The sequence below is a fragment of the Haematobia irritans genome, chromosome 4, assembly GCF_050003625.1.
Source record: "Haematobia irritans isolate KBUSLIRL chromosome 4, ASM5000362v1, whole genome shotgun sequence".
In the NCBI taxonomy this organism is placed as follows: Eukaryota; Metazoa; Arthropoda; class Insecta; order Diptera; family Muscidae; genus Haematobia; species Haematobia irritans.
In genome coordinates this window covers 2495026-2518330 of record NC_134400.1, presented here as the reverse complement: position 1 = coordinate 2518330, position 23305 = coordinate 2495026, and the positions used below count along the sequence as shown (strand labels likewise).

Below are 23305 nucleotides of genomic sequence, written 5' to 3'. Positions count from 1 at the left end.
AATCCAAATGGCCATGTTTGGCACATAGTGAAAAATTTTAGTCACGCTTCCCATCATAAATATATGACGCCTTCGCATTATTTTATGTCATGCTGCTGTGGTTATAAAAAAAAAAAAACAATTCTTAAAATTCGACGGTCATTAATATGTTGATCTAATATCTCTTAAAATATGCAGACAAATAACACAATTTTAATTTTTTACAAAATATGAAAAATGCCACATGAAAAAACAACAAGTATTAATGTCGTGCGCGTTTAATTTTGTTTTTGTTTTGTCGTTTTTAATGGGCTTTTTGCTTTTTACAGCGAAGTCAAAATATATGAATGAATAAAAGAAGACAAAACCTACGCACAAATGTTTTTTTTCTTCTCATATTGGATGAGGCTACAATTCAAATGAATTCCAATGTATGTATCATCATTGGACAGGCTACGATGGCGAGACAAGAAACAAGATTGTACGCGTGCGCGCGTGTCTTTTCCCAAATGCCAATTTAAGCCATTTTAAAAAAGCGTTGGTTTCCTTGCTTCGTGCTTAAAGTTCGTTGTTTTATTGTGGGCGATTATGTTTTCTTAGTAATTAGTTAAAAATATTGTAATTAACAAATCTGTTTTTTTTTTTATAAAAACATACAATTTTGTGAAATTTCCCCTTGACGTTAGGAAAATTGTGACATGGATGGAATAGGATGTGGGTAGCAAATATCTAATTTTTTTAAATATCTAATTAGCATATAGGAATTTTGTATAAGATTGAATGTAACACCAGGGAATGGAGAGGGGGAGTTCGTGACTATCAATCAAGCACGGTTGCCACTCGAGCCAAAAATAATCTACAAAAATTTTAAGAAAATTTTACCAAAAAACTAACAAATAAAAAATTATTATTTTGCGGTGTTTGATCAAGTTGTTGTAGAAAACTGGAAACTTTGATAATATGGGCTAAAACAAAAATGTTTAAAGATGTTAACTTTATACAAAATTTTATTTTTATTCAAAAATTTGCTTAAATTTTATTTCTATAGAAAATTTTTTCAAAATTTTATTTCTATAGAAAATTTTGTCAAAATTTTATTCCTATAGAAAATTTTGTCAAAATTTTATTTCTATAGAAAATTTTGTCACAATTTTATTTCTATGGAAAATTTTGTCAAAATTTTATTTTTATAGAAAATTTTGCCAACATTTTATTTCTATAGAAAATTTTGTCAAAATTTTATTTCTATTGAAAATTTTGTCAAAATTTTATTTCTATTGAAAATTTTGTCAAAATTTTATTTCTATAGAAAATTTTATCAACATTTTATTTCTAGAGGCAATTTGTTATGTATCTCTTAGTTGAGGAGGAATATTCTGCAAAAACTACCAAAACATCAAGAATTCTACCAATCTACCAAAAAATCCATTTTTGGTAGAATACGTACGTACAAACGTACTATAAATTCATAGGGTGTATATTATTTGTATTTTGGCATTGTGTATCCACAGATGATCATTTTTTCTGTTTATTATCACAATATTAATTGATCCAATTCATTTGTTAATTGAAATTAATTCAATCTTCGTGATTGAATGATAGTATCAATTACAGAATTAATTAAACATAAAAATTATACTTGATTAGAAATGTAAGCGATTTTTTCGACGCCTCCTACTTAATTATACCCTGCGCCACACTGTGGAACAGGGTATTATAAGTTAGTGCATATGTTTGTAACACCCACACCCAGAAAAAAGTGCCTTCGAAACTAAAGGAAAAAATTTTCATCAATATAGTTTATCCATTTTATTTCCATTAAGGTAAATTTTTGTGAAAAATAATAAAATTTACTCGTTTCAGTAAAAAAATCCTAAACTGTAAGCAGTTAGGAATAGTTCATTAACCAGAATAAGGCATGGAATTTTACTCATACTATTTTCTTCGCTGGGTATAAGAATTTACTACTGAAAAAGAAAATTTTATTCACCGATAACAAAGCATTCGTAAAAATAAACAAAAACCGAACTAAAACCAAGTTTCCTCAAAATTAGTAAAATTTCTTATAAAATGATAATTGCGACTTCCTTTATAATAGAAAGTTTTTCATACATACAAACAACACTTGGCATAGAAAAATATTTTAGTTCATTCGTACTAAGAAGTATGCAATCCTTTCAAAACTTAAGGAAACACACTTGTTAGAATATAGGAAATTTTCCTAAATTTCTATTGTCTACCTGTAATCGATACCTGTCAACGTAATCGATGTGTTTGCGCGTGGGTGTAATCGATATATTTGCGCGTCGGTTGTTTTTTTAGTTGGAATCGCGTTGTTTTGGTATACGGAGAGATTGTTAAAAAATAATATGGTAAAATAATATAATAAATAACAAATAAAATATATAAAATATTTGTTATTTTAAATTAGTGAGAAAAATTTTCGTTTTTTTAAATAAATCTATCAATGTTCGTGATAGTGTATAAAGAAAGAAAACACCAGCAGAATAACAACCCTTTCATTTGTCTTCATTTTGGAATCTTCAATTATCAGGTAATATTCAGTGACGCTAACCTTGTCAACAAAAATGTTTTATGATTTTTTATATTTGTAGGTATTGAAATTGTAAAAGGAGGACAAAATCGTTAGGCAGCAACTTATTAAAAGTGAAAAGTACAAGAAGAAGAAAAAGTGCGTTTTACAGTTGATAATATCACACGGAAATTGGAAATAGTGGAATAATAAACTAATATTTCAAAGAGATTCGATGCTGTTGATTCTTAATAAATATATTCAATATATTAATAAAACATGTCTTTTATTGAAGATAAAATTGCTTATAGAAATAAATAAAATTGTATTTAAAAACGAAGGTAAGCAGTTCTAATTATGAAGTAAAAGTTTTACCCCAAATATGTAAGATTTGTCCAAATGAATGAAAAAATTTCAATAAAATCATTCCATATATGAATTCAAATCAGTTAATTTTTTTCATTCTGTAGTATTGTGGTACATAAATATAGGAAAATGTTAACTAATATATGGAATGCATTATACCTAATTTCTACGAAAATCACATCGTTCAAACAAATAAAAATGTCTTTGGCGCTATACGAAGTTCAACTTTCTTCACAATGAGTTCATTTTAACTTAAAGAAGGGGTCACTTTTTTCTGGGTGCAGAAGGAGACACACGGTGTAAATGGCAAAAATGCTCAGGGTGGGCTCCTGAGTCGATATAGCCATGTCCGTGAACACATTTTTGTAATCAAAGTCTAGGTTTGAGTCTACACTGAAAAAACAGTGAACCCACCAGGAAAGATAACTTTCGATTAATTTTAGAAAATTTTGATTTTTTTTAGAAAATTTTAACTAAACAGTATTACAAGCACTGGCATCACTCCGATATGGTAAAAATAAGTAAATATTTTTCGACAAATTCAAGAAAATTTATTAGACATAACTAAGTTTTTGCACTTGTTAAAGAAAATTTTGTAGTTTTAAGAGAAATCTTGGAGTTCAAAATTGCAAAAATGTCTTTAGTGCCATACGAAGTTCATGATGGACACATTTTTGGTAAAATTTACAAATTTAAAGAAATAATGAACTATTTTGTGAGAAATACGAAATTAGGAAACCTTTATGCTTTATTTTTGTATAAGTTTTTCCTGTTTTTTAGTTCATTTAACTAACGTACGCAAAAAATTATTTGAGTAAAGTAAACTTTTTCCAAACATAATGATTCTATGAACTAATATAAAGTTAAATTGGCTTTAGTGAAATAGAGAGTTCACTTTTTTTTGAGTGTATAGATTTTGTAGAAGTCTATCAAATTCTGTCCAGATCGAGTGATATTTAAATGTATGTATTTGGGACAAACCTTTATATATAGCCCCAACACATTTGACGGATGTGATATGGTATCGAAAATTTAGATCCACAAAGTGGTGCAGGGTATAATATAGTCGGCCCCGCCCGATTTTAGACTTTCCTTACTTGTTTTTGAATTGATTCAGTTAAACATTTAATTGATTTTGTTTGCAAAACTCAATTAATTTTTTAACTGGTTTAGTTTGAGTATAAATTATTATTTCCATGAAAAATTGTCAATTATATTTTTGATTAGATTTTTTTATTTAATAAAAATGCTAATTGGCATAATTAATATTTAATGTAACATTCATTCCACAATTGTGCCTCGAATAGTACTGCACATACGTTTGATAGTGACATTTTCATGCAAGTTACAATTATTATTTTATTTAAAAAACGTTTAATTTGCATTGAAAATGGATGTTTTTAATTTTAAGTATTATATAATATACCATATATTAGATAATAGGAATTTATTCAAAATTCTTCAACCAACTTCAAGTCAATATTTATACCATCCATCCCAATTGACGCTAAATGCATATGTTTTTGGTTTCTCCGCTTCTTGAAAGATACAAGCAGCAGAGGTTCACTCTAAATCTTTAGAATATTCAAGCTATTGTTTTTATTTTTAGATTTTTAGAACACAATTTTTTGCATAAACCATTAATCCATTTGTATATCAAATAGGAATTCTATACAACGGTGAAACAACATTGTTGTGCCTTTCTCTACACTGATAAAAACACTGCATAATGAGAACATACGAAAATCTTCCGCTGTAAAAAAATTGTGGTCGGGCTAAAATTTGTTTACACAATATTTTTAAGGGAAAAATATAAAATTCGTAGATTAGTAATATTTGGGACATATGTTATAGAAGCGATTTTTTTTGAGTGTATATACATATATTCGAATATAAATTCTTCAAGCAAGAAAACGAGCTACTAAAGTAAACTCTATGCCCTTAGATATGTTATGCAAATTAAAAAATTCTTTACATTCCTTCACTATGGATTTGATGTTATCGTTATTCGTTACTTTATAATATTATACAAGGAAAAAAAAAACAAATAATACAAACAAAATATTTACACATTAAATATTTTTTGAGTGACTCAAAACGCCTCTCGATCAATCCACCGACCAAATGCCCGAGAAAAGAATCAAATGCGAATGTATTCATATTTTTTATTTGTGACCATTCAAAGTGCTTACTAATGGCTGGATATGAGTTTGAACTCGTTCATTAACGTCCATCTACTGCCCCATAAAGAAATTCAAGAGAGTATGGAGGTCGAAGACGTGTGGACGATAAATAGCCTCATCAAATTCCATTAAAAAATTCCAAACAAACAAATTTTTTGAATGAATTGAAAATAATCATGTAAGAATTTTTAATGTGAGAAATAAATAGACAAACAAGGGGTGACATAGTCCAACACATAGTTGTATTTTTTTCAAAGAATTGACGTCACAATATCTATATAAAAAAACATTAGCTTTTACATTTTTGATAACATGCAACTAATAAGACAATCAAAGTGGGAGAATTTTCCGTGACTACTTTTTGAGAATTTTTAAGGGACTCTTTTTGTAACCAAGCAAGATCTTATTTGAAGATGAAATCATAAAAGAATTTTGTCGTAAATTTCTTCAAATAATTTCAAAATATCGACAATCAGCCAAATTTCAAATTGTGTTGGCCTCTATTAAAAATCAAGGTACCTTGCATAAACAGATGGATGGTATCATCCCATTTTCCCTCGTTCATAGTGATCAAGTTTTGTTTCATCGTTGATTGATTCTGCTATGAGAAGAGAAATTTCATAGAAAATAAAATGATTAAACCCGATAATATTTCTTTGTTTTAGATTATCTTTTTGGGAAATCTCGATAGGGAAATGAAGTAGTTTATTTTCCAGATAAAATGATTAACATTTTTCAACGATTGTCGAATACCAAAATTATTCAAATACGAAACACTTTAATATAATATTTTTTGCTAATTTATATATTAATAAAATAATATTTTTTTTTGAAATACACATTTTTTTATTTATTCTATCTACCTTTTTGTTGTTGTTGCTGCTGCTGCTGTTGCCTGTATAAATGATGATGTACAGCTGCTGCCTGTTGCAAATCACGCCAAGGTTGCCATATCAAACTGTTGGCCATATTTGTATTATCGTGTTGCTGTTGCAATGACAAAGGATTGCCGGATGAGGTTGAGCCTTGATTTTGTAATTGTTGCTGTAATTGATGTTGATGCAGCAGAAATTGTTGTTGCTGTTGTTTAAAAGCATTCACAATATAAAGATAATCCATGATGCCAGCTATTGTCGTGTTAACTTCTATTCTACACAAAGACCGGGTGAAGTTTGGTCTGATGTTTAAATTGTCTTATCCAATTTTGTTAGTTTTTTCTCAGCTTTTCGCTTTTGTGGTTCTATTTTTCAGTTTAAAATCTTTTTAACACCACATTTCTTTGAGTGTTTTTGTTTTTGATTCTTTGAAATTATGTATATGCCAAAAGCAAAACAGTTTGTATTTTTTTCAAAGATTTTCTTTGAATTGTGTTTTTTATTCTTGTTTGTTTTCTTTGAAGATTGACTGACTGACGACTACCCATACATTCACACTCACATTTATAGAAAACTTGGCAAAAAACACAATATTAACAGACAGCCAGCAATAATCAAGAACTCGATTTGAATATTAATTTGCTTCATAAAGACAAACTCACAAACAAATACACAAAATAAACATTAAAAACTTTAAAGCGGCTAGGTTTGGAGCTGGGAATAGGGCAGCTGCGGCGGCGTTGGTGGCATTCAATAAGCGGCTTTGCGATCTATTGTTATTGCGCTTGGCAATGTTGATGGTGTGAGATGGCGCGATTATGATGATGACGACGACGACGACTATGTTATTTGCACGAAGAGTGAAAGATCGTTGCGGTTTTGTTTGACGTCGCTGACTTAGCAAATGTTTAAGTGGGAGTTAGGCAGGGAGCGAGGAGGGGCTTTCCTCTAACGATCTTTTTTGCAAGCCGAATTCACACACACACATACACACGCGGTGACACACAATAGGCGCCCTAAACCAAGATGGTAAATTTGGCGAAAGAAACCACCATCGAACAAAAAATAAAAAACAGAGCAATTTAAAATTTATTAGTTTTGTTTCTTCTATTTTTTTAGTTTGAAATTCGTTAAATTGTCCGATGTTATTTTTTTATTGTATCTTTTTTATGCAAAAACAAACACTCTCGCGAATGATTACAATAAGATACAAATGTACGCGCGCACAGATACTCGACAATATTTTGTATCATTGGTTTATCTCATGCATTTTCTTTTGCTATTTTGTGTGTCCACCATTGATATACACTATAATGTTTATACTGATATTTTAGATTCGTATAAATTTGCATTCAATTGTTATTCATTGAAGTTTTAATAAACTTGGGCGACGGTTTTCAATTACAATTGTTGATTTTACTTTGTTTTCCTTTCTCCAACGAGGCATATCAAGGCGGTGTGGACTCAAAAACAAATAGGTTTTTTTATATAAAATAAAAGCGCACACACACGCAAACACTTTAATATGTTAACGTAAGCTAAAAAATATATTGAGACTTAATGCCCAAGTCCAAAGTTCCTTTAATCCAGAACCTTTTTTCTATACGGATTTATTTACTAGTATTTTTAGACTTCTAGAGAACATGACTTTTTTTCCTTCAGGTTCTCTACGTTAAATGCGGTTTGAAATGCCGTTAAGTCGTGCTTTAGGTAACAGCTAACAACACAAACTGTTGAATGAAGCTTACTTTATTGTGTAAAAAGAGGGCCCCAACAAGAGTTTTCTAAGAAATCGTTTCAAATGGGAGAGGGAGAGTAAAAGCCTAAGATACACTTCTTAGTTCTCTGGGTCAATATTAGTGTTGCCGTTATAAAATTTATAGTACGAAATTGGGGAAAAAAATTTGTAACAATTTTTAGTTGGGCAGATTGATAGTTTTGGATGATATTGATTTCATCGTATATAGAAAAATAAGCAATGGGTCGTCGTTCTGTTTGTGTATTTTTATTCCAGCCAAATCTCTGTGGGATAAAATTTAAAAGAAACTGATTTTTCGCAATTATTGTTTGCCTAAAATTTTCTTTATTGCTTTTTTAGAATATATTGGAAAGAACCACGCAAATGACTCGAAATCACTTTCACATAAAAATTTGCTTTCTTTTAAAGCAGAGAAGGGATATGATCACCTCGTAAATGTTTCAAGAACAAAATGTTATTTTTGGATGTGGAACATGTAATCTTTTTGCCTCAAAAAATTTCCATGTCCCACACCCAGAGAAGGAATATGATCACCTCAAACATGTTTTAAGAGCAACATGTTATTTTTTGGTTGTTAACCATGTAACATGGTTTTTGCAACCATGTTATTTTCTCGGAAATCGTGTATGATTTCGGCAAGCAGGTTATATTTGACGAGAAAATAACATTTTATTGACAAACATGTTACATGGTCACCATAAAAAAATAACATTTTGGCTCTTGAAACATGTTTGAGGTGATCATATTCCTTCTCTGCGTGCACATCCACATTTTGAAGCCAAACATAAAATACTTGCCCATATCAGATATATAATTTCCGAGAAAGTAACATGGTTGCACCAAAAATATTACATGTTCCCCAACTAAAAATACAAATTTGCTCTTGAAATATGTTTCTCTTCTGCAATGAAAAAATATTTACGTGGTGTTATAGACTACGCAACCTAACACACATTTTAAGGACAAATTTCTTTAAAGTAATGAAATTTTAATTAAAAGAAAGTTTATAATCTTTGCTTCAAAAAAATTTTTTTTTTTAATTTTATGACACAAATTTTGGAAATTAGCGTCCCTCCATTAAAGTGGCATGTCTTTGAACTAAGGCAAAATTTCCTTAACGTAAAGAAAAACATTTCTGATTTATAAAAATCGTCATTAAATTAACTGAAATATTGAATCTTAAGATTTAAGATAACAACACTTCAAATATAGGCTAATTTAGAGGATTTTGTATTTTTGGTTTAAAGTTTTTTGGAATTAATAAAACATTGTTTAAGTTGAAGTATCTGTTATAATTTGGATTTTTAAACTGGCATTTGATTGTACATGAAGAAATTTATAAATGTATCGCAATAAGATAATAAAAATTCCATATATGATAGCTTAATTTTAATTTGCATGATTCTTTTTTACTTGTTAATTGTCTTTATTGCAATAAATCTCGAAAAGAAAACATTGCACTAATGAACAAAATTTGTTATGGCAACACTGTTCAATACAAAAAAGAGTCTACAAAAAAAACATATTCGACAACTGAATTAAAAGAAAACGGGAGAACTAGTATAGTTATTTGCAATTAACTATGATTGTAATTTCATTTTTGAATTTGTTCTACACAAACTCTATTTCATTTATAGTTGTGTACTTTTTTTTGATAAACGCCAAATAAAATTAAAAACATCGTTAAGCCTCTCCCTCTCTTTCATTATGATTCTCTACGAATAATTAAATCTCTGTTTACTCTTTGAGACTCTCATTGTTTGTGCTAAACGCTGTTTCCGTTTTATATCTTCCATTTTTGTTTTTTGTTGTTGTTGTTTCGGGAGTGGATTTGGGCTTGGATTTATTATTATTATTAATATTTCTTATTGTTAATGTATATGCATTCGTGTCGAATTGGTGTGTGTATGTGGGTAAATAAGTGTATGTTTAGTCGCTCGCTCGTTTGTTACGTTTTATTGTTATAATTTTCTTTTGCTATTTTTAAAATGAATGTTATTTTGCAATTCTCTGCGGTTTCCAGCCATTTCGTGTGTTTAATATATTACACTCGCATATACACACACATACATGACTTTAACAATATATACATATATATACTATCAACATAATGCTAATGCTGGTTTTCGTTTAACGAGCATTTGAATCACAGCTTGATTTTTTTATTATTTTGCTAATTCGGTCTATTTATGAGTTTTTATCTTTCCTCTTTTTACTTTTGTTTGCTTTCTTTAAAAGTTCAACAGCCATAATTTTCTTTTGGCAAAAGGAAAAAAAAACTTATTATAATTATTAAATCAAGAGGGATTGGCAGAGAGTAGTTACAATTTGTGGAAATATGGCACTTATAGAAGAAGCTCAGCAATTATTTAATGAATTTTAAGAGAATTATATGATCATACACTGAAAGAAGAGTTTTCGTTTCCGAGGAACGAAATTTTAGACAAGCAAATTTTTCTTTGCACGCAAAAATGTTTTCTTTAAAACCAAATAAAAATGATAGTGGTTTCATCGCTTGACATAAATGGGGGTTTATTTCTTCTTAAAGAAAATACTTTATAACAAAGGGAAATTTCGATTGTCTAAAATTTCGTCTAGGAGGAAAATATTTGTTCTTTGGGTGTATAGATTCTTTACTTTGACATTATATTATTATATTTGGAGAAACAATTATTCGCGTAAAAAACAGGGTTAACTAATAATGATTGACTGGTAGCTAGAAGAGAGAGGGATAGAGAGTATGTTTACACCTAGAGAAGTAATATGATCACATTAAACATGATTCAAGAGCAAAATGTGTTTTCTGGATCGTGACCATGTAACATGTTTGTCACAACCATGTTATTTTCACGGAAATCATGTATCTGATTTCGGCAAGCATAACTTTTTGAAACAAACATGTTGCATGTTTGCCGGCCAAAAATAACATTTTGCTCTTGAAACATTTTGGAGATGGTCATATTTCTTCAGTGCGTATAGACAGCCCTGTTACACAAACTGTCTCGTCCTGAAAAAGCTTCCGACTAGCAAATAATCCTTATAGTTCAGGTAACTCATCAAAAAGTCGAAACCCCTAAAATGCCTAAAACGACTTTCTGATTCTGATTACATGACACTAACCACTAATCCAAGATATCTCCCATAATTACAGTTTCTACTACTATTAAAAAATCGCTTTTGAATCTCTGGGCAGGAATAAAAACAAATATTAGTACTTGTGTAATTCACCATTAATTAACATACATCGTGTGGCAAAAGGAAACCTAATGGTATTTTGATTCGAAACAAGACAATTTTCCAAAAGAAAAGTTGTCTAACAACTTGGTTGAGAAAGAGTCTAAATTGGTCTATACAAATAAACCTGGCTTGAAATATGAAAAGAATAACACCAACAATAACAACATGACACAGCATCAAGAGCAATGGCAAAATCAAACAAAAAAATCATCATCAAACCTTAAAACCATTGCCATTCTAAATGTAACAACAACAAAAGAGGTTAGACCATAACAACCAACCAGAGATGATAAAGTTGGCCTTTTTGCATCTCTGAAATACTACGGCACATTGAAAACATTCTAAATCTAACAAAGACAACAAGCAAATTAAGAGTACAACAACCAGAGATGATAAAGTTGATACATCTTGCACGCAAGTACACGCAAAGAAAAAAAAAACGTTTGGAAAACGTGTACCGAAAACGTTTTTCGTTTGTTAGAGTTTTTTTGAATTGCTTCGAAAATTCTAAACTTTTATAATCAAAAAAATTCGTTTATTACAAAATTTTTATTTTTTCAATAAAAAAAGTTATTTTTGAAGCAACAACACAGTCCATTTCATTTCGTTCTTTTCTGACTTTAGGTCTTTAATAAGACACATTTTACAGTTCAAAATTTAATATACTACAATGTTATGTTGAACATTCTGAACATATCTGGAATATATGTAAAAAAAAAACAACAAAAAACTTTGGTCGAAGCAGGGATCGAACCCACGACCCTCGGCATGCAAGTCGGACGTAGCAACCACTGCTCCACGGTGCCAAACTAACTGTTTGTTTCTGTTAAATAAACTTTGTTTACTCGGTTCGTGGGCGCCGCAAGCTATGCTATATAAATATAACATATAGGGATATTTATTTATTGATGACCATAACAGGTACATAGCTCAGTGGTTAGTGTGTTGGCTTACAATGTGCATGGTCCGCGGTTCGATTCTCCGTCCAGGCGAAAGGTAAAAAAATTTTAAAAATTTATAAAATCGTATAATTTCTTCTACATTGTTGGTATTACAGGAAAAGGTGTTAAGAACTAAAAAACCTCGTGGATGTGAGAAAGATGTGAGGGAAAATGCAATTAGCAAGAAAACAATGTTTTTTTTGAGTTTGTCTTTATGAAATTGTTTTTACATCCTGGAAAAGAATAAACGTTTATCACAAAAAGTATATACTTTTCTTCCAAATACACTTCCTTACAGCGAAAAGCAAATGAGAAACGAACATTGTCTAAAATTTCGTTTGGGAGGAAAGAATTATTTTTTTGCGTGTACCACGGTGCTACTTAAATTGATTTGGTTATATGAAATAACGCCCCAATTAAATAAATCCCCAAATATGATATGAAATAAGGTCCCTAATGTTTACATAGAGAGCAAAAACAAAATATTTTGGATGATTTGGGGCTTTGTTTCATATTTATGATTGGGATTTTATTTTTATAACGAAATAACAGCGCAAATTCCCACAATAATACTTTCGAAGGAATAAATTGCCTTTTAACTTGGCCCAAAATTTAACGCAATTTGAACCGAGTATAAAGAAATGAAAAGCTTGATAGCCGTTTTTTTTTCAAAAGGGCTTGTCTAATCAAGTAACATTCGTACTACAAATAGTACTTTTGAGTCTAATTCGGTACCGATGTGCCCATCCGACATGAAGGGACTGCGGACAGTGAAAACAAAACAGAAAGCTTAAAATACAATCACAATCATGCATAGTATGTATGCATGCAAGAAAACATAAATAAAGAGTAACATGTATGAGCCCATTGGAGGGCCTTTTTTCCATTTAGAATAGTTCGAAATATAAAATTTATACTTTGTCACAAATTTAATTTCAAAAGTGGTTTAAAAGTCAAGTCTTCAATCTTGTTCTATGTTACATTAAAATAAACAAATATGTACTCTAAAATAAAGGACACAAATTATTCTGCTATGTATTTTTATTAATTAATAACCCAGCAAAAAAAATTTGAAGTTGTTCAACAGGCACAACTTTAAAAGCACTTCCAAAAATGTCCTCCCAAAGAAGTTCTTTATTTTAACTACCCAGGATGTTCTTTTGATTCAGTTTTGTACTCGTAGAAGCTATAAGAGTAGCTTAACCAACAAAAGAACAACTGTAACAATAAAAACTCAAACAAAAAAAATATTAAAATTTAAAGAAATGTTAAAAATTTTTTTTAAACCCTTATCCTGTACTAGTGGGTCAAAATTGCCCAAACCAATTTTTTATAAGAATTTTATTCTAAAGAACTAGTTAAGTTTACAGCTCTGTTTGGCTGAGCCCTATAAAAAAGTTCCAAAACAATGTTTAAAATACATATACTATATGAATAAATTTGTATTGGGCAAATTTTACCCACTAATACAATATGCGGTATTTTTTTAAGTATAGGATAAGGGTTAAATAACATAACTATGTATTTTTTAATTTAATACATAAATTTGCAACTATATGTGAAAGTCGGATGCCATAAACATCCATAAACTAAAGAGTGTTTCACTATTTATTTACAGTTAATGAAATATTGTGATAACAAAGATTTCTTTTCCTTAACATATGAATGCAAGGAGACGCATTTCTCTGATGATTTTTTTTTTATTTTGTCACCTCCTCCTACCATAGATGAGAGAGTTTTTCACGGTTCATTAAAGGCCTACATGAGGATATACCGTTTTTTTACTCTGTCTTTACAAACATTCACCACATACTCACGCATCTTTAACCAAACATCATCATGAAGAGAGGGCCTTCACTTCAACATGAGCCTCCAAAGAGAAGCTAGAGCTTAGGCAATAAACCTGGCTTAGGATGGAATCAAAAAAGCTAGAAAACGTGAATGGCAAAAATACGAGAGGTTCTTGTCGATGTCACGGTTTGAATGTTCAAATGTTGCTTTTGAATGATGGCAATTGCTATGTTTACTGCCTTTACTTTCAATGTGGGTACTTAAGTTTTTTTAAAGCAACACATTGGTTTTGTTACATTTAAATGGAAGCAATGGGTAAAGGGTTAAGTCCTTTTTTGGAATACATATATAAATAAAAAATATATACGCTCAAAAAAAGCGTTTGTCAAATTTTTAGAGCAAGGTATTAAATATGTAAAATAAAACACTTTGGAGGTTTGGGAGAGTTTTCGAATATATTCAACATTCATCTCAATTTTAGTTCATTTATTGATTTCTATTATTCATAATTCTTGTTAAATGTGTATTTCGCTTTTAGAAATCAAATCAATAAATAAATGTACAAAATATAATAGTAAGCTAATGATCAAAATTAGATATAATGAGATTCGAGTTGGAGAGCAGTGTAGAGGGGTTGTATTAAACCCCAATCATTAAGCAATACTTTACGACTATAAAGATAATTGCAAATCATCAGTTTCGTTTGTATATCAAACAATGCACAGTGTGGGGATTTCTCTTTTTTTATTTAATAATTAGATTACAATTTTTTAAATAAATAATTTGAAAATGTTGTATGCCCAGTGAAATGGAAAGGGAACTCTGTATTAAAAAAAATAGGTACCTCGAATAGAAATGGAACATTTCTTCTTATTTTCGACATTTCATGGCATTTTGCTAACTTTTATAATTCCACAAAAGACATTTTATCTTCTTTAGAAATTATATCTAATGAACAAATTATGTTCGATATAAATTAAAATTCTGTGATTGAGGAAATGTCAATAAAAAATAATTGGCTTAAATAAGTTTATGATTGAAACAAAAAACGTCCTAAGTAGCAGTAAACAATTTATGTTATTAATAATGATTAAGGATCCTATACTTCAAGACACATAATTTTTAAAATACAATATTAAGTATATATATTTTCAAAGTATAACCATCTTTTAAAATAGTGTATAGTTTAAATATTTATTATATTCTTGTCAAAATTGCAGAAATCCCCCCACTGTGCGCTTACAGCAATGTTTTACCTGGTCGTATTATTTTGCTGCTGGTGTTTGGTGCCTCTAAAATAATCCCCCTCCTTCCTCCCTGCAACCCCTCCGAAAAAAAAGAGCAGTAGAAAAACTAATTATGTTGATTGATACCCAATCGGTGGATGGGGTTGTTGCTATTATTGCCAGAGCTTCTGATATTTACTTGGTGGTATGATGATGGTAATGGCTTAGAAGGTGATCTCGATGGATGGATTGATGCCAGCCTAAAGCAGTTCGTATGGAAAATTTCAGTTTTAGCCGAGAAAATGATAAATGACTCAATAAAGTTCGACATATAGGAAAGACATTAGCTGCCAGCTCATAATCGTTTGACCCCAATGTGTAAAGCGGCGTACAAGCGTTTGTGTATAGATGAACGGACTCTGACTGATGATCGTATTTGTGTACGAGCGTACACGCATTTTGATTTGCTTACACCACTTCCACTTATTCCTTCACGCTGTCTTGCATGAATATATGTGGTTACTTGATTGGTCATCATTACAAAATATTTTTATAATCAACACTCGGAAAAATTTTATCTTAATTTTTTGGGAAGTACAAACTTAGTAAACTTTTATGCTTCATTTGTGAACACATTTTGTTCTCCTTGTAGTTCATTTAACAAACGAAACAAAAAGTTATGGAAGTCAAGTAAATTTTCGTTGACTTATACACGCAGAGAAGTAATATGATCATCTCCAAAAGCAAAATGTTATTTTTGGATGGGGCAAAAAAGTTGTTTTCTCGCCAAATATAGAATGGTTGTGGAAATCAGATACATAATTTTCGAGAAAATAACATGGTTGCCGACTATAGTATACCCTGCACCACTCCGAATTTTATTTGACATTTCTCTATTTCAGACTTACTCAATTTGAACCATGGAGAGATACACAATCCAACAACGTGTTAAAGTTATCCAGACTTATTATGAAAATGGGCGTTCAAATCAAAATGCATATCGTGCACTTCGTTATTTTTTTGGTCAATTTGATCGTCCAAATGTGCGTATAATCGCAAAAATCGTGGAAAAATTCGAGCAAATCGGGTCTGTAGAAGATGTGAGAACACCAGTGCATGCTCGTACAGCGCGTACTGCAGAAAATATTGCTGCTGCTCGCGATAGTGTGGCTGAAGAGCCGTCCACCTCAACTCGTCGTCGTGCCCAACAATTGCACCTCTCACGCTCGTCGTTGATGAACATTACGCATAAAGACTTGCATTTACACGCTTACAAGGTGCAATTGGCTCAAGAACTAAAGCCTCTTGACCATTCCAAACGTCGTGAATGGGCAGAATGGTTCTAAGAAATGGCAACAGTGGATGAACAATTTTCGAAGAAAATCATCTTCAGTGATGAGGCACATTTTCACCTCAGTGGATTCGTCAATAAACAGAATTGCCGCATTTGAGCGAATGAGAATCCAAGAGTGATTGTCGAAAAACCAATGCACCCACAAAGAGTGACTGTTTGGTGCGGTTTATGGGCTGGCGGCATCATCGGGCCGTATTTTTTTCCAAAATGAGGCCGGTCAGGTAGTTACTGTGAATGGTGTTCGCTATCGTGAGATGATAACGAACTTTTTATGGCACGAATTGGAAGATATGGATGTGGACGATATGTGGTTTCAGCAGGACGGTGTCACTTGCCACACAGCTAACGAAACAATGGCTCTTTTGCACAACAAATTCAATGGCCGTGTTATCTCAAGTAATGGCGATGTCAATTGGCCGCCAAGATCATGTGATTTGACACCGTTGGACTTTTTTCTTTGGGGTTATTTGAAAGAAAAGGTATACGTCGATAAGCCAGCAACAATTCAAGAGCTAAAGGATGAGATAATTCGGCACATTAACGGCATAGAACCTCCATTATGCCTCAGCGTCATCGAAAATTTGGACCATCGGAGGTCGTGGCGCCCATTTGGCCGATATTTTGTTCCATACATAATTGAGTAATACCAATATATCATAATAAAATTAAATTACAATAATTTCCTAAATAGTTTGTGTTTTATTCAAAATTCCACATTTTCGATACCATAACAAATCCATCAAATGTGTTGGGTGCTATATAACATATAAAGTTTATATTCCCATATACGTATATTTAAATCTGACTCGATCTGGACAAAATTTGTTAGACTTCTTTCTGTAGACTTAAAATATATGGATATGTATTAGAAGTATAGGAAAATTTGAGTCATTTTTACAAGTTTTCGACTTATCAGTGACGTTTTTACAAGGAAAATATGGGTATTTTGGCCAATGTTGCCGAAATCAGAAGAAAACATATATATGGGAGCTATATCTAAATCTGAACCGATTTCTTCCAAAATCAATAGGGTTCTATTCTGACCCAAAACACATACATGTGCCAAATTTGAAGTCGATTTGACTTAAATTGCGACCTAGACTTTGATAACAAAAATGTGTTCACAGACAGACGGACGGACGGACATGGTTAGATCGACTCAGGGGCCGACCCTGAACAATATGGCCAAAGACATCATATGTCCATCTCGTCTCCTTCTGGGCGTTGCAAACATATGCACTAACTTATAATACCCTGTTCCACAGTGTGGCGCAGGGTATAATAAAATTTTGCTTTATGACATGATCATATTCCCATTCTGGGTGTAGTGCTCTTGAGTGTTTACATTTTTTTGCGTGTATGATAACATTTTTTTTGTGAAGGTTGTAGCATAGAACGTAATTTTTCATTATTCTAGACGTTCACCTGCCTATCACTATATTCACACATCCATTTTTGGATCAACATATAAAATATTTGGTAACTCTGAATACCATAAATTTGGCAAATACAAAACAAAAAAATCGTTTTTGTCAGATTATCTATAAACTTTACCAATTTACATTTCAAATTAAATATTTTGAACTTTGATTGGTAGTAGTAAAATTTTGTTAAATTTATTTTGAGTATAAATCATTAATTATTTTTCCCCCATCGCTAAAGAGCGATGCAAACGATTTGATGCTTTGCGTATCAAAAAGCAAATTTTTAATGACTTTTCCCCCTCCCGGATTGTGTCAAACCATTAGTCATAGGTGACGCACACAAACACACATACACGTGTATGGCGAGGAAATTATATTGAAACAAAGTTTTATGACAATAATCGTTGATTTATTCCAAATCCATTTTGAAAAATGATAATATCTTAATGTATACCAATATCTGAGGCAATAATATTTTTTAAATGGAAAACACGCGTTGTAAATGATGTTGATTACCCTATCGGAAGAAAGTTTTTATATTTTTTCTTTAAAGAAAGAAATACAAAAACATGAAAAACAAACTTATAAAATATAAAAGCTTTTTGGAAATTTAGGTCACCACAAAGATGCATAGCTTGAATGTAGAAACTAGCTTTTTCGGGATTCCGAGTTTCGGGCGATTACCGGGATTTTACCAGCTTTCCCAGGAATCATGTACGAGAATTCCCCGGATTTCATAACATTGTATACAAAATGTTATTTTTTTAATACCGTGGGGAATATATAAAATAATTTAATTTTAAGGGCTTTGAATTTATTTCGAAATGTCACTTTCAAAAAAAGTTAAAATATAAGAAATATATATTGAAATAAGCTTTTTTGTGAAATTGAAGAAAATTCATTAATTAATATAAGTAATAATTTATTTTTCTGTTGTTAAAGAAACTTTCATATTAAGAAGGAAAAATTTGGTGTTAAAAATTGTTAAAATGTCTTTAGCGCTATACGAAGCTCAAGACAAATATTTTTTAAGTAGAATTTACTCGTTTTAGACATTTATGTTTTAGGTTTAGGTACAATGGCACTCCACTAATTTAAGGTTACTTAGTGATACTACAAGCTGTGAAAATTATGAACACAATTTAATTAAAATTTACTCCGTTTAGAAAATAGGAACTATGAGTTTAGTAAAATTATGTACTTTATTTGTATGAATATACCTTTTTTGTCCGGAATATTATTTATTTATTTATTTCAGTCTTTGGATTTGCATTACAATCCTTACAGACTAAGCTTATAACTAAAAATATATAATATCTAATGATTTACAAAAAACAAATAATGTACAAGACAAATCCAACCTAAAATTTGAGATCCGATTAAATTCCTTTAAAGCACGCACAATTGGTTCATTATATGAATAGTTGCTACGATAAATTGGAATGAAGATGGTCATTTTAGACTCTGTTGTAATAAAGGCAGCAATTTGAAAAGGTTTGGAGAATTATTGTGAAAATAATGCCACGCATAGCAGCAAATCGAGGGCATTTTCAACCAACTAATGAGAATACTGTAATTGTTTTTTTATTTTTATTTAGCGAAAACCATGTATTTTGTCTTTGTAAAAATAATTTTCGAGCGGAGAAAAATATATTTGGCAATAAGCATTTAAATGGTTCTCAAATGCCGCAAACATGTTCTATTATTTAAATGATCGATTCTGAGACCATTACATGTTCGGGAAAATCATGTACCTGGCCATTCAATTTTTTTACTTTATTTTTTTACTTTACGTATAGACATGGCCATAAAGACCATGTACATCGTTTTCGTGGCCATTTAATTTTTTAATTTTTTTGCAGCGAAAAGAATTTTATAAAAACATTGAGCAGGTATACACGATTTTCATCTTGCGCGTCAGTCGTGTGTTGATTGTTTCTCGGAATGGACGGAGAATACGGAATTACTTGGTTTTGTGTTAATTTATTTATTCAGAAGTGGCACGTGGTTTTATGCCAACACAAAAAAGGAAAGTGTAATTGAAAAAATGAACCTGTTTTTTGTCCTGCATTCTGATATACGGTATGTTTTTTTGCAATTACATGATGTATGCATTGGTACATTTGATGGGTACGAAGTAAATATGGAATGATTACTTATTGTTGAAATTGAATCAAAATAGATTGTGTAAAAATATGTGATATTTGCTTGCACGACATTATAAATACAAATAAAGAATGATTTCATTTATAAATAAATAAAAACCAATAAAGAAAGTTAATGTTGTGTTTTCTTTTCTCAAGTGGCGTCCTTTTTTCGACGACGAAAAAAGTTTTTTCATAAAGATCAAAACATTTTAGGTGGTGACCATGTTCTTTTAACTGGAAGAAAACCATTTTTGACGAATACCATAACAGTTTAGATCGTGACCATTGTCTTTTGATTCAAATAAAATTTCTTTATCGATATAATAACATTTTAGATGAAGAAAATTTTATATTTCTTAGAACTATGTTCACTGAACCAAAATGGTTGCAGGTGAACATGTTAAATGGTCGCCGCAAAAATAGCTCCTATCATATTATTTTGCTCTTCGAATATGATTGTGACAATCTTGTTTCTTCTATGCGTGCGCGTATGTGACCCGCTTAAAATCACTTCCTTGACAATTTTAGACTCCGGAATACCACTCTTTAGCAAACTGCGGAGGTGACCCACTACGGTAAAAGGTGAAAAATTAATTCAAAAAAGTTTCAAACATTCCTTTTTTTGAATAGAGCTCGCAGAAAAAATATGACTGAACAAGAATCTAAATAAAATTGTTTTCGGTTTTAATGTAGTATTAGAAAAAGTAGTTTTTATTTAGCTCGTGGGTGTACTGCGGTACTTTGGCATGTTAAAAAGTAGTGAAAAAGTTACCAACGTACTGAATTTTTCATCCATCTAAGATAGCAATTGCATAATTTCAAAATATTTTAATAAATATTGTAAGAAGGTATTTATGTACAAACAAATGTCATGCAATCATAAAGCAAAGTTATTTAATTTTAGTTTACATTGGTGATTGTATAGACCTTTAGGTAATATTAGCAGAACATGTATAATTTTTGTCATATCTTCACTGCATCTGACTCCAGCCTCTGATCGAAATTTTTTGTTCCGAGTATTTTTTTATTCCAATTTTTTTATTTAAGCAAAAATGTGCTTTGTTGCAATTTTCCTTGCTTGGAAACGAAGGCTCTTTTGGCTCCGAGCAGTATCTTTCCTGACACTTTTAATCAAAATTATGCATAAATTCCAACTTTCTGGTTAATGTAACACTCGGTTACTTTGTAACCTGACACAAAAGACATTTTCAATACTACCAATTTACTTAGATTTAATTTATGGATTTCATGTCCTCCCTTGTGGAACATAATTGATGCGGAGGTAGCGATATATCAATAATTAAGATTAGATCTTCAACGTATGTGATGATTAATTTATGCTCTAACCTTTCTTTCGCCACTAACCATCCATAAATTAGAGGAAGAGGGGGATTAATAAACAACTTACCATATATGCAGATACAATTTACTAATGTTTAAATCCACTAATTCGAGATACATACCTGAAAAGAAAACAAAATAACAAGAACAACAATAAGAAGAATGTGAATATATGTAAATGAGAAAATCTGTGTAGGAAAGATAAGGTAGTACTACATAACTCTAATTTACAAGTCGAACCGTGAGAATATCTCATCGGGGCACGCATCACTTCCTAAATTCATAATTAGCTAATGCTAACAGCCAAAGAAACAAAAACCCACACCACAGACGAAATACTAAATTTGGTTTTGTGGGCTTAAATAAAAAAACACTCATCTCCTAATGCGGCATGCGAGTAATGTTAGAAACACAAAAAAACGCACAAACATATTCATGCATAATGTTAGCAAATAAAGCTTAGAAAATATATTTTCAAAATCATTTGGCCAAAATTTTTATCCCACGCTTTTAAGGCGAAACCAAAACCATGACAGGGTCGTCACCAAGCACAGACCAGAAATACTAATTTTTTTAGATATTCTCTTTTTTGGCTTTTTTAAATAAAAACAAGCACGTCCGTCGTCGCATGTTGTCGTTTTTTGTTTTGTCGACAATAAATTTGCTAAATTAAAAGAAAATCAATGAATGTAAAAAATATATAAATAAATTTAATATTCCCAGAAATGGATTGCATAAAAAACGTCGAAAAACAAAAAACAAATACACAAGTGGACGGACTTAGAAATACTCTGACAGCAATTTTTTTAAACGTTGTTGACAAATCAAAAATCAAAATAAAAGCAAGCGAAAAAATACTTTAAATTCCAAGGCAATACACACGATTTCAATAACAATTTAATATGAACAATTATTTATTTATTTAACGAACAACAGGAGATCCCCGCTTAGAGTGTAAAGTGTGGGCAGGGGGAAATGCATTAGCGTAGCTAGACAATTTTCCTAGGGGGGGCTATAGCCCCCCCTAGCTAAAAATTTATAGACTGAACTTATAGGTTCAATTAATGTTTTATTTCATAAAATTGAATAAAAAATTAGACATCAAAATAACTCGACAATTAATTTATAATAAAGCAACTAAAAGTAGTTCCACACTTTTCCCAGCAAAAAAATTGTGAGTTGTTCTAGAGGCACAACTTTAAAAGTACTTCCAAAAATGTCCTCAATTATTTTAACTACACAGGAAGTTTTTTTACTTCATTTTTTTCATATTTTAATGTGTAATTTTTTGTTTTCTTTTTTTTTCCAAATAGTTTAAAAAAGGGTAAGAATAAATAAATTGGTACAAATTATTCAAATTTGGCACAAAACTGCTAAATCCATTATAGAAAAATCGATAATTTTGGATATTATTCGAGGAAACACGTTTCAAACAAGCGTCAGAATGCATTAAAAATCATAAAAACAATATAAAAATTATTTATTTGGGAAAATATCACAAAAATTTTTAATTCACATTCAAAACACTGAATTCGGATCTCACCTTAAGAAGTGATGCAAATTCATTGCAACGGCTGTTGAAACGGTGGACATTTGTCCTATGACAAGCTCATATTACATTCATTGCTTCTCCGCCAATTTTGCACCACTTCTAGACCCAAAAAGAACATTTTCACTACTTTTTGGCAACGCTTTTTCGCAGCATTATTAAGATATTAATTTATGAAAGAATAGTTTTAATATCAATTACTATTTTTTTAATTAAATTGACTAAACTAAATCAATCATAAGTTCAACCACAGCTTTATTTCATAAATATCTGACTTCAAACATTGTCATCGGCAACTGCTACAACAACCCAAGTAATTCGATTGTTCATGAAAGTCTTTAGCGGAACTTTTTGCGATTGTATATACTTGTTTAATTTTTATAAAAATTAAAAAAACTATTGACATTTATTGAAAAATGGAAAATCATAAATAGAGTTTCAAATTCTGGGGGGGGCTAAAATTTTTCTGGGGGGGGTCTAAGCCCCCTCCCCAGAGGCCTTCCTACGCTTATGGGGAAATGCTTGTGCCTTCAATTGAAACACACACAGTGGGCGGCGAGGAATCACTCGCATGTATGCCAAGTGACAAATTTGAGTTTT

At 30.9% G+C, this 23305-nt stretch overlaps 1 protein-coding gene across 2 annotated transcripts in view; it reads right to left on the bottom strand.

Annotated features, from left to right (window-relative positions):
• The window catches only part of Tgi (Tondu-domain-containing Growth Inhibitor), a 62781-nt gene that overhangs the window by 20371 nt on the left and 19105 nt on the right, over positions 1–23305 (bottom strand). The window contains exon 1 of one of the 2 annotated variants that reach the window (XM_075303839.1): positions 5925–7656. The exons of the other annotated variant lie outside the window; for it this stretch is intronic. Coding sequence (XP_075159954.1) covers positions 5925–6180 — 256 coding nt within the window. The 5' untranslated portion in view covers positions 6181–7656. Of the gene's footprint in view, positions 1–5924; positions 7657–23305 lie in introns of those variants that run through there. 2 annotated transcript variants of the gene reach the window in all.